Source organism: Eptesicus fuscus, chromosome 8, assembly GCF_027574615.1.
Source record: "Eptesicus fuscus isolate TK198812 chromosome 8, DD_ASM_mEF_20220401, whole genome shotgun sequence".
NCBI classification, from domain to species: domain Eukaryota; kingdom Metazoa; phylum Chordata; class Mammalia; order Chiroptera; family Vespertilionidae; genus Eptesicus; species Eptesicus fuscus.
The window spans coordinates 89,145,391-89,159,800 of record NC_072480.1 but is presented as its reverse complement, the minus strand read 5'-3'; the positions used below and the strand labels follow the sequence as shown (position 1 = coordinate 89,159,800).

The following is a 14,410-nucleotide window of genomic DNA, read 5'->3' as shown; positions in this document are numbered from 1 at the left end:
GGACGGCGATTTGGGGCGCCGTCCCTCCCACAGGGCCGACCGCCCGGGCAGACGAGCGCTGAGGAAGCCCAAGCAGGAATGAGGAGATCGGCCTGGGCGGGCGGGGGGCGCCCGGCGGGGAGGCGAGGGGGATGGAGATCTGGGCTCCTGGGAGCTTTTGTTCAGTTACAAGCCAGGCCCTGCTTTCGGGAAAAGCCAATTAGAGCCCGGCTGGGGCATCATCTGACCTCGCGCGCTCCGCCAGGAGGGGCTCCGAGAGGGGCGGGGCCAGCCGGTCGGCCCCCGGGGACCCGGCCCCGGGCGGTGCGGGGGAGTCCCGGGCGCACTGGCAGCGCCGGCCCCGCCCGCGCCCGCAGGCCCCGCCCCTGGGGCTTCCCGGGCGCGCGCCGCCCGCCGGGTCCGCGCGCCACGCCCCCCTGCTCGCCGGCCGCGTGCGGAGCCGCGCGCCCCGCAGGCTCCGGGACGGTGGCGGCAGTTGGCGGCGGCGGCGGCGGCGGCGCAGCCCTCCGCGGGCCATGTCTTTCCCGGCCGTGGCGAGGAGCTCCTCGAGAGGGAACCGGGAGATGGCGCCCCGGCCGCGGAGCCGGGGCCGGTTCTGGGAAGTGGGCGGCGGCAGCGGGGACCGCCTGGAGCGCGCGGCCGCGGAGTCGGAGCGCTGGGAGCTGCTGCTCCGCCGGGGCGAGCTGCTGGCCCTGGGCGGCCACCTGAAGGGAGCGCTGGAGGCGTACGCGGCGGCGCTGCGGCGCGGGGCCCCGGTCCGGCCCGAGTGCCTGGGCACCCTGGTGGACTGCCTGGTGCTCAACTACCGGCTCCGCCACGGGCTGGGCTGGAGCGCCGCGCGGGCGGCGGACGCGGGCGCGGGCGGGCTGCTGAGCTGCCTGGGCTGCCGGGGCTTCCTGAGCGAGCCGGTGACCGTGCCCTGCGGCCACAGTTACTGCCGCCGCTGCCTGCGGAGGGAGCTCCGCGCCCGCTGCCGCCTCTGCCGGGACCGGCTGCCGCCCGCCGCCGCCGCCGCCGCGGATGCTGAGGGCACCACCCCGCGGCCGCCGCCTCTGGCCGCCGCCATCGCCGCCTCGGGCTTCCGAACCAGCGTCGTCCTCAACCACCTGGCGGAGAAGTGGTTCCCGAGCCAGCAGGAGCGAGCGCGGGCGGCCGGCCGGCTCGGGGAGCTGCTGCACCAGGGGCGCCACCGGGAGGCCCTGGCCGCCGCCGGCGAGGCGCTGCGAGCAGGTGACCGCGCGGGGGGGGATGCACGGGCCCGGCCGACCCCACCCTCCTTCCCCGACGGGCTGGCTCCCCGGAGCTCGTCTGCGCCCCCCCCCTCCCCCGGGAGGCGCCTCTGCTTCCGCGAGGCCTCCCGACTCCCTGGTGGCGGGTCTCGGGGTCCCCGAGGGTGTGGGAGGGGGCGGCGCCCGGAGGTGCTTCGGTCACAATGGGGATCGCCCTCGGAGCCGACTGTGACGCGGCGTGGGGAGGGGCGCCCGGGCGCGGGGTTCCCTTGGCCGCGCGGCCCGGCGTCTGGGCGTGCGCGTCCCTGGAGAAGCGGGGGCCGGGGCCGGGGCCGGGGCCAGGCCGCGGGGATGCGGGGGAGTGGGGCGGCCGGGGCGGCCCTTCTCTTCCTGCCGCCGCGCTCTTTCCGGGAATTGGCCGCTCGGCCCCGCGGGACCCGTCGCGGGGAGACGATCCCCAGCGGAGGCCGGCCGGGCAGGGTTTACCTTGGTCTCCCACAAAAGTCACCGGGGCAGTGGGAAGCCGCGGGAGGGCAGAATTGCATAAGCTGGGGGGTGGCGTTGTGTAACGGGTGACGTCCGGTGGGCGTGGCGGAGCCGGGCGCCCGCACCGGCTTCGGGGGTCCGCGGGCTCCGCGCGGGCGTCCGAGCGCCCGGGCGTGTTCAGGTGGGACCCGGACACGCCTGCAGGGTTGGTTTCTGTGGAGGGTTTCAGCCTGCCCTATTTCAGATCACACTTATTTCTTAAACATTTTGGAATACACCTAGTCCAGGGCCAAGAGAAAGAGGTAGTTTCCTCGAGTTCTTTGTCCGGCTCCAGTTGGCTGTTCTGCTCCTGATCAGCGGTGGGGAATGGCCGGTAGGGCTTTTGTCTGTTTCTTCTCCAAGAAGTGGCTCAGGCCTCCCAACCCAGCTTAGCACTTTTCTTAAGGTGATTTTAGGCCGTGGAGGGGGACATTGCCTGACTTACCCATGTGCAATGGAGAGTTGTTCTGTAAATCGGTGGTTCTCTACCAGGGAGATTTTACACGTCCCCCCCCCTCTCCCCCGGACATTATCCGGAGACATTTTTAGTTGCCACCCCTTATGGGATTAGTGTTGATACATCACTAATGTTGACAGCATTAATGTTGACATTTTTAGCTAGGGATGCTGCTAAACATCCTACCGTGCACAGGACAGCCTCCCACACAGTAGTCAGGCCCCAGATGTCAAGCGTGTCATTGTTAAACCTTGTATTAAATAAGCCTGTTTCAAGCTTAGCATCTGTATTTGCATGAAATAATACGTGGGGGGGGGGGATAATCCCTAAGAAAATAGACGTCTAAAATAGAAACTGATGTTAGGTAATAGGTAAATTTATAAACTACCATTGAAAGTGTTTTGTTACGGTTCTTTTACCCAAGTGCTTTGTCATTTTGAACTAGTAACAATATATAAAGTTATTTCATACCTTTGGAGTTCAAAGCACAAACCTGGTACATTTTCATATACTTTCACTTTTTTTTATTTTTTATGGGGAGTAAGCAGTTATAAATAGAACAGAATGGCAGATCCAAAGCAAAAGAACTGTTTGGTATTCACAATTCTGATACAGACAACTCTACCTCTCTGGATGATTAGAGTCTGAGAGGGGAAGTACAGACCATCTAGGCCACCATCCTGGTTTTAAAAACAAGCAGAAGCTAGGGCAGTGAAATGACTTGTCCACAGTCCACAAACAGCTCACTGGTTGTAGAGGCAACAACACTGTATCCTCCAGTTCTAAATGTGGGACCAGGGTTCATCTTAGATTATAGCTCATCTAATGAAAATGTTTAATATAAATTTCTAAGGAGTTTTTGTCACCAGCATAACATAATGGGTGAAACTTATTGTCAGTTCTATTCAGTATTATGGTTTCGTGATTTGACCTCTTATATGAGGTGTTTCATAAGAATTTAGGCCCTAATCCATGGAAGAACAGTGAGACCTTTACTAATTAAGGTCTAGCTTAATGTTCTGTGACCAGTAATCTTTTAATTAAGGGCAGTAATCTTTTAATTAACCTTGAATTGAGGGCATTTTAAAAAGTTTATTTATTGATTTTAGAGAAAGAGAAAGGGAGGAGAGAGAAACATCAATTTGTTGTTCCGCTTATTTATGCATTCATTGGTTGATTCTTGTATGTGTCTTGACTGGAGATTTGAACCTGCAACTTGGTGTATAGGGATGATGCTCTAATCAACTAAGCTACCCAGCTATGGCCTAAGGTAATTTTTTCTTGAACCGAAATAGACTCTGAAAGATCTACTCTTTCTTTTTTTCCAATTTACATAGATTGCACATGGGAATTTTGCCTATTCAACTATTTAATCCTACTTTTTTGTGACTAGAACCCAAGTTTCCTGACTTTCACTTTATTAGCCTATTTTTCCCTCATTTTTAGGTCTTTCAAAAATCATCAATTCCTTGAAAATATGTCTGAATGAAACGAAGGAGAATAACCTTTTTTATCCTTTGAATTTTTAGTGGTAAAATATGTGTTTAACTGTTTATGCACATAAATGAAAATATTTAGCAGAGTTATAAATCTATTTGTACAGTTAGGCTTTAACTTTTCTGAAAGTTGGCTAGTTAGCTTATGCATTTGGATTGTATTTATATAATTGCACTGTAGTTACTAATGATGCGGTCATTGTTGACAGTGGAAAAAAAACCCACTATAATTTCTTAATGTAATTCTTATAATGAAACAAGTAAATACTATTAAGTAGAAAAAAATAATCTAGTCTACAGTTAGCCCACACATTGAAATTTATCTGTCAACAAGAAAGGAAAGCTTGAAAACCTTTGCCAAAATCAGAAGTTTCCCATTGAGATTACATAAGTTTCTGTTGAATTGAAATATATTTAGATAACACTTAATCCATTGATCTTTTGATATTAACTCTCAGATGTTTCATAACGTCTGTCTTTTTAGTATTCAAGGCTATTATATAAAAAGTCTTGTCTGCATTGAATCTTTATACTTGAATCTATTGAAATGATGCCATTTTGCTATGTTTGTCTTCCTTTTAATTTTAATGAATTTTTACAGACTTGCCTCCTCCCTTTGTATGCCCCTCTCCCCTCAAAAGAAGGGAACAGAAGAGTATAATTTACAGTTTGAATTGTTTAAATAATAATAATAGTAAAGGGCAGAACACTTTATTTTAAAATACTTGGAGAAGGACATTTTTGTCTTTAATATAGTTTCTGTTTATATAGTCCTTGACTACTAAAGTATTTTTAGATTCTTTACAGTATCTGATCTTCACAAAGAATCTTATAGAGTACTATTGCCCTCAGAAGGAAATTATGGCACCTCAAGCTAGGTATTCAGTGTGGGCTGGTGGTTAAAGCTGTGGATGCTGGGAGCTGACTGCCTTGTTGTGAATTCTAGGCAGCCCTCCACTTACTCTCTGACCTTGGGCCTGTGGTCTGACCACCCTGTTTTGATTCCCTTCTCTGAAAAGTGAGAATAGTATCTACCTCATAGATAGAAACCAACAACCACCTAGGTCTGTTGTGAGAATTGAGTCAAAACATTATCTGAATGCATTTAAAGAAAATGTAAAGGGTTTTAATATCTTAATCAAGGAGGTTAATGTGAAGAGATTTGAGTTTTTGTTCTTTTGTGTGTGTTTTTGTTAATTCTCATCCAAGGGTATTTTTTCTTTCTTTCTCCAATGCTTTTCTGAGAGAGTGGAAGGGAGGAGGAAGGTTGGAGGGGAGGGGAAAGAGAGAGAGAAACCTTGATGTGAGAGAGCACATCAATTGGTTGCCTCCTACACCGGCCTGGCCCTGAGATTGAACCTGCAACCCAGGTACGTGCCCTTGACCGGGAATCAAACCCGAGACCCTTCAGTGGTTGGGCCGATGCTCTAACCACTGAGAACACCGGCCAGTGCAAGATTTGAATTTAATTAATAAACTTACGCATGTTATAACTTTGCAAAGGTCTTGAAACATTGTATCAAGAGATAATCTCATTTTTTTTCTATCAACTTTTGAAATATTTTGTAATACTAACAATCACTATTATTTATTGAGCACTTGTGTGCTAGACAGTGTCTTAACTGTTTGTTTTTTTAATCCTCACCTGAGGCTATTTTTCCATTGATTTTTAGAGAGAGTGGAAGAGAGAGGGAAAGACAGAGAAATATTGATGTGAGAGAAACACATTGATTGGTTGCCTCCGGAGCCTGATCAGGGCCTGGGCTCGGGAGGAGCCTGCAACCGAGGTATGTGCCCTTGACCGGGATTGAACCCGGGACTCTTTGGTCCGAAGGCCAACACCCTATCCACTGAGCCAAACCGGCTAGCCTAGGGTGACAGTGTCTTAACTGTTTGCATGCATTATCTTGTTTAGTCCTCACACCAGTCTTAAGTTGGAGGTATCACCAGCAATCTATAGGTGAGGAGACTGAGGTTCCGAGAGTTAGAAAAACTTCTAGAAGGGATCTGACAAGCTTCCAGAATGGATCTGAACACAGATCTTCTGAATCCAGTGGTGATAATCTTAATATGCCGAACTGCTATTCTTGGACTTTATTAATCAGTCACTAATAACTTGTCAATTGATGTCTTTTAGTTTAACTGTGATAACCAAGTATTCCATATTGAACTTGATAAAGTAAAAGAAGCAAAGAAGTTTGATATTTTGGTTTGCCATTAAACTTTGTGAAATAGCTCAATATATAAGACAAAGAAAAAGAAGACACTCAGAAGAATGAGAAAAAGGATATGAACAGGGAATTTTTACACTTACACATGCAGTCTAAATAGCCAATAAATATGTAGTTTTAAAGGTCAAACTCACTGAAGAAATGCATGTTAAAATAATGCTGTTTTTAATTTGTATTTTTCTAGGAAACAAAAAACACAGTTTGTGGAAGTGTAACCTAAGTAACGTTTTTATACTATAAAAGGAGGGCCAGAATATATTGGAAATTCTGTATATCTACATAACTTTCTACATAGTCATTCAGCTTTGTAAAAGTAACTAAGGAAATAAGTGGATATATAAAAAGTCATGTAGATAGATGTCTATGCTACTACTTTTTATATTAGCAAAAATTGGAAGTAAAAAATTGAAGAGCAGGGAGTTTTCTAGATTATGTATATAGTAGACTACTTTGCAACCATTAAAAATCATGTTGACTTAATTACATTGACAAAAAAGCAGGCTTTAAACAGTATATGTGGTTTATTTTATAAAACTACATAAAAATGTAATCTATACACACAGAAAAAGTACAGGTTCTATGCCAATACTGGTTATTTCTTTGTGGTGGGAAAAATATTTTTAATTCTTTTTTTTTTTTTTTTTTCAAAAAGAAACTGAGTATTTATTGCAAAAATTATAACATTGTGTTTGAGATTTTTTTTTTTAATTTCTTTATTGATTAAGGTGTCACATATTTGTCCTCATCCCCCCATTCCCATCCCACCCCCCCTCCCCACGCATGCCCCAACCCCCTGTTGAACTTAACCGTTGGATAGGCTCATATGCATGCACATAAGTCCTTTGGTTGAACTCTCCCCCTCCCCGCATCCTCCCCTATCCTCCCTCTGAGGCCCGATAGTCCGATCGATGCCTCCTTGTTTCTGGTTCTGTTCTTGTTCCTCAGTCTATGTTGTTCATCATTTCCCCTAGATGAGCGAGATCATATGTCACTAGATATATACTTATAAGAACTGAATGTGAGACGAGCAATAATAGTTATGCTGACAGGCAAATGAATCAGTCTGTAGTGAGTTTCTTTCTGGACCAACAGTTCTTTTGAGACCCAATTTCAATGTCCACCAGTTCCTTATGTGTACATGTCAGCACTGATCCCTCAGCTCTGGATGGTGGACAAATGGTGGTAACGGAGGTCCCACTCCCTCTGGTTTGGTCTCGGCCGGACCCAGGGGCACGGCTTCACCCGGACTAAGGGGCACGTGGCCTCACCCATACCCAAGGGGCACGTGGCCTCACCCGGGCTCGGGACCCAGCCTCACCCGGATGGATCCAGGGGCACACGGCCTCACCCGGACCCAGGATCCGGCTTCACCCGTACCCAGGGGCGCAAGGCCTCACCCGGACCCAGGGGCACATGGCCTCACCCGGGCCCAGGGACCCAGCCACATCCGGGTCCAGTGGCGCGTGGCCTCACCTGGACCCAGGGGCACGTGGCCTCACCCGGGCCTAGGTGCGCGAGGCCTCACCTGGATCCAGGGACACATGGCCTCACCCGGACCTAGGGGCGCGTGGCCTCTCCCATAATTCTTAATTTCTATATTTTTCAAACTTTATAAGTAAACAATAACATAATTTGAAAAAAAAAAAAAGTTTGTTTTTTGAAAATGAGCTAAGGAAACGACATATTAGTAATCACACATATTCCTACGATTGGAAAAAGATAGGGAATCATGACCGGAGAGCTCTGTCCTCAGCCCAGGAACGCCTTGAACAGCCTAAAGAGTAGTTTCCTCAGGTGTATAGCAGAATTTCATTTCAATTTTTTTATTTGCCTAACGACTCACAGAGTTACTGGGTCTAGGAGAAGAGAAAATGAGAGCATGAATTGTGGGCCCATTTTAATGAACTTCTATTTTTGTAAATATTTAGGAAAGCCAAAGTCAGGAAATGATGGAGAAAGCACAAAAATAGATTTTAAAATTAATGCTATGCACATACAGTGAAGGAACACAATCATAATAGAACACTTGCTGGTGCTATAGTGTGCCCTGGTCTAAGTATTTAGTATCCTACCTAATAAAATAGTAATATGCAAATTGACCGCACCTTTGCTACGCTCAAGCCATGCCCACCAGCCAATCAGGGCGAGTATGCAAATTACCCAACAAAGATGGTGGTTAATTTGCATATGCTGAGGGAGGGAGGAGTGAAGACTGGAGACAACTTAGAAGGAAGAGGGAGGAAAATTGGAAAGCAAGGTGGCTGCCAGAGGGAAAGCCCGGGCGGGGTGGGGCGGGGCAGGGCAGAGCTGGGCGGGCAGCAGTGGAGCGCGGATGCAGGCCCAGAGGCCGAAACAGCGGCCACAGCGGCCACTTGCAGGATTCTTCCTGCAAATGGGCTACTAGTGTATTATATGCTTTGGCTGGTCAAGGGCCTCAATAAGTGCATTTGGCTCTTTTTTTAGAATTAAGAAGAGTTGATCCTGATCTCAAAAAGTATTGAATTTGAACTCAGCTGATATTTTTTCCCCTAATAGATTGACCCAATATAATCATCTACTAATACTTGAAGTTCTCAACACAGACATTACCTATGAAGAACTGGGGAGCAGGAGCTTTAATATCTGGCCCTCTTGTCATCTCTTAGTGTTTTGTGTTGAGGGAAGAGGGGACAGTCTTTTGCTTTGGTCAGAGTGGAGCGATTTGATAGGTTGACTGGGTTTTCTCAAAGACAGATCTTCTCAGTCACTTCCTCCAGTGCTGTCCTGGTGACAATTGAGCAGTGAAGGCATTGACGAAAGGGTGTGATAATCACTACTTCTGAATATGCATTAAGTATGAGGCGATGGGGGACTCGCTGTACAAGAAAAAAAACTGGGACATTTTTAAAAATCCCAGTAAGGGATCCGGGAGTGGAACGGGCTGCTTGTTGCCACAGTGAAGTCCCTCTGGTGCTGGAGCGGAGGCGGGCCCGGAGGATGCCGTTGGAAGCACCTCGCTGTGGGCGGAGAATTGCACGTCCTGGCCCAGTCTCTCTCTCCAGCTCAGGGGGTGTGATGTATTTACTACTCACTCTTGCACTCTTTTGGCGCCCGCTGCTCTCCACGTTCTGAGCTCCAGCTGTGCTTGTCAAATCAGGATTACATGACGCTCTTTCACAACAAAGTCAATTTTTTCTAATTTGATAATAAGCTCCTCAAAGACAGGGATAAAGTACAATCTTTTGAACACTTACAGGGGCTAGCTTTGTGCTAGAACGTTTCATTCTTGATTGATTAATCACAGTGAGCTATCATTCTGTGTGCTTTTGTTCAGAGTGATTTCCAATTACATTGCTGTAAGAACAAAAGACAGGATGCCCTAGATGTCTTTTATTTAGGAAGTAAGAAATATTTTCATGAAATATAAATTGTGTTCTTTAAGGTTTTTCATTGGCATATATTTGAGGGAGCAATATCATTCCACTTCTCGAGTACCAGCAATTAAAAAGGCCTAATTGTTCAGTCGAGAGTTATCTGTAATAAATGAGGAAACCATGGAGCTATGAGGAGTTTTCTGATAGTTTATTTAAAAAATATGTTTTGCCCTAGCTGATTTGGCTCAGTGAATAGAGCGTCGGCCTGCAGACTGAAGGGTCCTGGGTTCAATTCTGGTCAAGGACACATGCCTGGGATTCAGGCTCCATCCCCAGTAAGGGGCATGTAGGAGGCAGCCGATGATTCTCTCTCATCATTGATGTTTCTCTCTCTCCCTCTCCCTTCCTTTCTTAAGTCAATAAAAATATTTTTTAAAAAATGTTTTTATTGACTTCAGAGAGGAAGGGAGAGGGTGAGAGAGAAACTTCAATGATGAGAGAATCATTGATCGGCTGCCTCCTGCATGTGCCCCACTGGGGATCGAGCCCGCAACCCTGGCATGTGTCCCAACCAGGATCGAACCCCATCCTGGCTCATAGGATGACACTCAACCACTGAGCCACCCTGGCTGGGCTAGACTTCTGTCATCATCTGTATACCTGTAGTCATTGATTATTGTATTGGGTGAACCAGCTAAGTGTCTGAAATTCTGATTGCCATTGGTTTCTCCTGTGGTAGAAAAAAACACACAAAGTTTTTTCCCTCAGGAATATTTGAAATTAAATCTATTTTGGGATGGCTCAATACCATTCTTGCTAATGGCAGGGATTAAAATTTTGATCTCTTAATCATCACCCATTTTCTCCCAAATCGGGACTGTTATATACCTCATGAGAGAGAGCCTTGGTCACTCTTTGTTACTATGGAAATTCTATGTGCAGTAGTGACACATACAGTTGTTTATAAATAAGGATTCAGAAACTAGGGTATAAAATAATTACAATTTACCATAAAAAGGCAAATCTTCTAAACATCCAAGATGTCTTTTAAATCTCTATAGAATGCCCTATTTAAAAAGAACACACATTTCTTTTCTTAGAGGTGATTATTCATATTATAAAAACATTCCCAGTGTTCTTAAGAACCATAATTTCCTCCACTAAAATAGTCTCCTTATAGTGATTTCATAGAACTTCTAGATACAATTCAACACGTAAGTAGGCTGCACCTGTACTGTGCTGGGTTCACCACCTTTGGTTTGGTGGTTATGGACTGGAGTCACTAGAGCAGTCATTAAATCTAGTATGATGTAGTTTGTGGATTGTACAATAATCTTTTAAAAGCAATCAACTTTTATAAAATATTTATTTCAGAGCCCAGCAACTTGACTTTAAAAATTTACCGCGCTGAATCCTATGCTGGTCTCGGAGAGTTCAAAGCAGCCATAGAGGATCTGAATGCAGTGCTCTTTCAGCTGCCAAGTTGGCCCGAGGTAAAAGGACTGTTTTACATTTTGCATACATTTTAAAATCTCAACTGTAAGGAACATGCATTCAGTTAATGGTTATATGTTTTAGCAGGATGGTGTGGTTGACTCTTAAGTAAAAATATAGAAAGTTCTCAAAATCTAAGGTCAATACTTTGGATAACAATCATCTGATAGTTTTGTAATTTGTAAGAAATCTTGTTTCCTAGCTAAAGAACAACTGAATTCAAGACAGAAAAAAAGAGACTCTAGTATACAGAATTTCCTCAGAGATACAACTGGCCATATTGTGAAGATGGATACAAACTGGCCATTGGTGCATGGGGTTTATTAATGGAAAGAGAAGAGGCCCTTGAGGCTGGAGAATTGATTGGGGCCTGATGATGGGAACCAGATGATTAGGGGGCCAAGGAGCTGGCCTTGCCATGTTTTAAAAAGACTTGGCGGCATGTATACAGTCAGTTTGCCAGTTGTCCTTTTTATCAAGTTGCCAAGGCACATCAGTCCATCTCCCATATGTGTTCTTTCTTTTTTAAAAAATATATTTTATTGATTTTTTACAGAGCGGAAGGGAGAGGGAAAGAGAGTTAGGAATATCAGTGAGAGAGAAACATCGATCAGCTGCCTCTTGCACATCTCCTGCTGGGGATGTGCCCGCAACCAAGGCATATGCCCTTGACTGGAATCAAACCTGAGACCTTTTGCTCTATCCACTGAGCCAAACCGGTTAGGGCTCCCATATGTGTTCTTTAAGCTAGAAGTTACTCTTGTGACTTTTTCCTCCATTCTAAACTGTGCCTTAAAAGACAGTATAGTAAGGATGCTCCAGAAATTATAAATTAATAACAAAAATTAAGCAGAGTCCCATGCTGGCATGATGGGTTAGTACCATGGACGGCAAACTGCGGCTCGCGAGCCACATGTGGCTCTTTGGTCCCTTAAGTGTGGCTCTTCCACAAAAATACCACGGCCTGGGCGAGTCTATTTTGAAGAAGTGGCTTAGAAGAAGTTTAAGTTTAAAAAAATTTGGCTCTCAAAAGAAATTTCAATCGTTGTACTGTTGATATTTGGCTCTGTTGACTAATGAGTTTGCCGACCACTGGGTTAGTACAAGGCACGTATATATTAAAAATAAGAGGGAAAATGATCTGTATGGACAACTTTAAAACTGTTTAAAAAAGAAAGAACTCTTGGACTTAGCACTGGAGTGATACAATTAGAAATGTGATTTGAAGTCATTTTCTTGGCCTCAGTTCCTCTCTAAGTGCCTCTCCAGGGCAGTGTGACTGTACCTCTAAATGCTCTGAGCTCCTCAGACTCATTCAGAGTTCAAAATGAGCATTTCTGAGCACACCTTTACTTGATATTGACTTTTTTAAAACAATACAATTCTACAAATAAAAGTCTTGCTTATGTGCTTTATTGAAGGTCTACTTCAGGAAAGGAAAGGTACTCCATGATGCTGGCTTTTTAGGGGATGCCTTACAACTGTTCCTGCAGTGCTTAGCCCTTGATGAAGACTTTGCACCTGCAAAGCTGGAAGTGGAAAAGGTAATTGGTTCATCAACTTTAATAGTTTAAGGCAGGGCTAAGACATAGTTCTTTTGAAAAAGCCTAATTAGAAAACTGGTATAAGAACAAAAGGAATCTGTAAGTCAAATTTAGTAGCAATTGGACAGGTGGTTTTCAGGTTCATATATGTAGTGAATTGGATTCTTACTGAAATCAGAGTATTTCATTCACAGATATTTAAATGCATTATTTTTACTTAGTTAAATTTAGATGTTCCTTAATAGTCTGTTTAATCCAAGCCAGACGAGTTATCCTTAATTAAACATTGTTGTCATGATGTTTCTGCTCAGGAATTTTTATTGGCCTGCCTTTTGCCTTTCATTTCAGGTCTAAACTTTGCTTACTCTCCACGGGTGCCAATAGTATTGCCCTAGTCAAATTGTTTCCCTGATTTTTCTCAGCAGTCCATATTCCACTTTGAAAGTTTGTTCTGTACTGTGTTAGGTGTTAATTAAAAGAAAAAGGGAAGGAGGTTCTCTGATCAAATGATTTTAGGAAACATTGGGTTAAACCAAGTTAAAGAGATTTCTTCAAAACTCAGAGGTTTCACTTGTACTAGCATGACAGTGGCATTCAGCTGTTGTCAGACTTATTCACAGAGCATTTGGAAAGATTAGAGTCATTGAAAATTTTGGGGGGAAATCAACCCTAATACAATTTCAATACTCACTCATGATTCTTTCCTCAATATCCTAAAAACATGCTACATTATTTAATTACTTTGCTGTGTTTCTTAGAGAATGGTTTTTTGTCAGAATCTTGGATGCATGGTAAACATAAAGATTCCTGGGCCCTACACAGACCTTTGGAATTAGAATCTCTGAACTGGGACATATTTTAAGAAGCACCTTGGCAGAGTCTTATGTTTACTGTTGTGTGTTTTACGACAAATCTGTATTTGTTAGCCTTTCTTCCTGGTGAGATTGCAGTAAGGGCTTATAATTTGTATTTTCCATGCTGTTAGATATCCTTATATATCTGTAAATATTTCTTTGTTGGTTAATAAGGTCAAGTGAATGCAAAATAACAGATGCTTTGAAATATTTGTTTTTTCCCCAATAAGCTTCTTGTAAAATTGTGGTATAATTTACATCCATGAGTTTTGAGAAATTATAAATTCATGTAACAGCACCCCATTCAAAATATAGATATCTTCATCACCCTAGAAAATTACCTTGTCTCCTTTCCAGTAGATTCCCAGAGGCAAATACTGTTCAGATTTCTATCACCATGAGAGTAGTTTTGCCTGTTCTAGAACTTCATATACACGGAATCATAGAGTACTCTTTTGTGTCTGACTTTCCCCCCTCCCCCCAACATAGTATTTTTGAAATACATCCAGTAATTTAACAGTTTTTATTGTTCACAAGGTATTCCATTGTATGAACAATGGAATGGTGTTCACAGTTAATAGTGATTTTCATTTGGATTATTTCCAGTCGCTGCTATGAACATTCTTATACCAGTCATTTTGTGGACATATATTTTACATCTCATTGGTAACCAACTAGGAGTGGAGTGGCTGGTTCTAGGGTAGTTGTGTGTTTACTACATGTTTTTAAATCAAAGGAAATGTGAAATATACAGGTTTGTAAATGTTTATCAAATGGGGTATTGCTTGAGCACCTACCAGATACGCACACTTTTATTTACATTGTATATATTTCCTCTTATTTACATTGTAATGATCATGAAAAATTCTGATTTTTGTGTATTTGAGAGCTAGTACAGCTAAAAAAAAATCAAACCTCTAAATTTAGACTTTAAGAAATGCTCTACTGAACATATAAATACAGCTTATTTGACACAAAAAAATTTGAATCCCTCTCATTTCCTTGAACCTGGTTCTTCTCCTGTCTTGACCTACTCTGTTTCTTTGAGAGTTTTACATCTACTCCTGGTAGAAGTGCCCAGATATTTTGATGCTGCAGCTGTAACTCCCAGCTGTTATGGGGCAGCTGCTGTGTAGTGCTCCCAACCGAAAGCTGGCATGGGGACTGCCCAAGCAGGTTAGTTGTTCAGCAAGAAGCAAAATTCAGTGTAAATACTGGAGTTTTAGA

At 44.5% G+C, this 14,410-nt stretch overlaps 1 protein-coding gene across 3 annotated transcripts in view; it reads left to right on the top strand.

Annotated features, from left to right (window-relative positions):
• Positions 1 to 423: 423 nt before the first annotated feature.
• LONRF1 (LON peptidase N-terminal domain and ring finger 1) overlaps positions 424 to 14,410 on the top strand; it is a 30,500-nt gene continuing 16,513 nt past the window's right edge. For 2 of the 3 annotated variants that reach the window (XM_054720089.1, XM_054720090.1), the window contains exons 1-3: positions 424 to 1,230; positions 10,666 to 10,784; positions 12,207 to 12,329. In XM_054720089.1, the coding sequence (XP_054576064.1) occupies positions 516 to 1,230; positions 10,666 to 10,784; positions 12,207 to 12,329 (957 nt within the window). In that variant the 5' untranslated portion in view covers positions 424 to 515. The remainder of the gene's footprint in view (positions 1,231 to 10,665; positions 10,785 to 12,206; positions 12,330 to 14,410) is intronic. The other variant, XM_008146219.3, reaches the window with a different exon arrangement.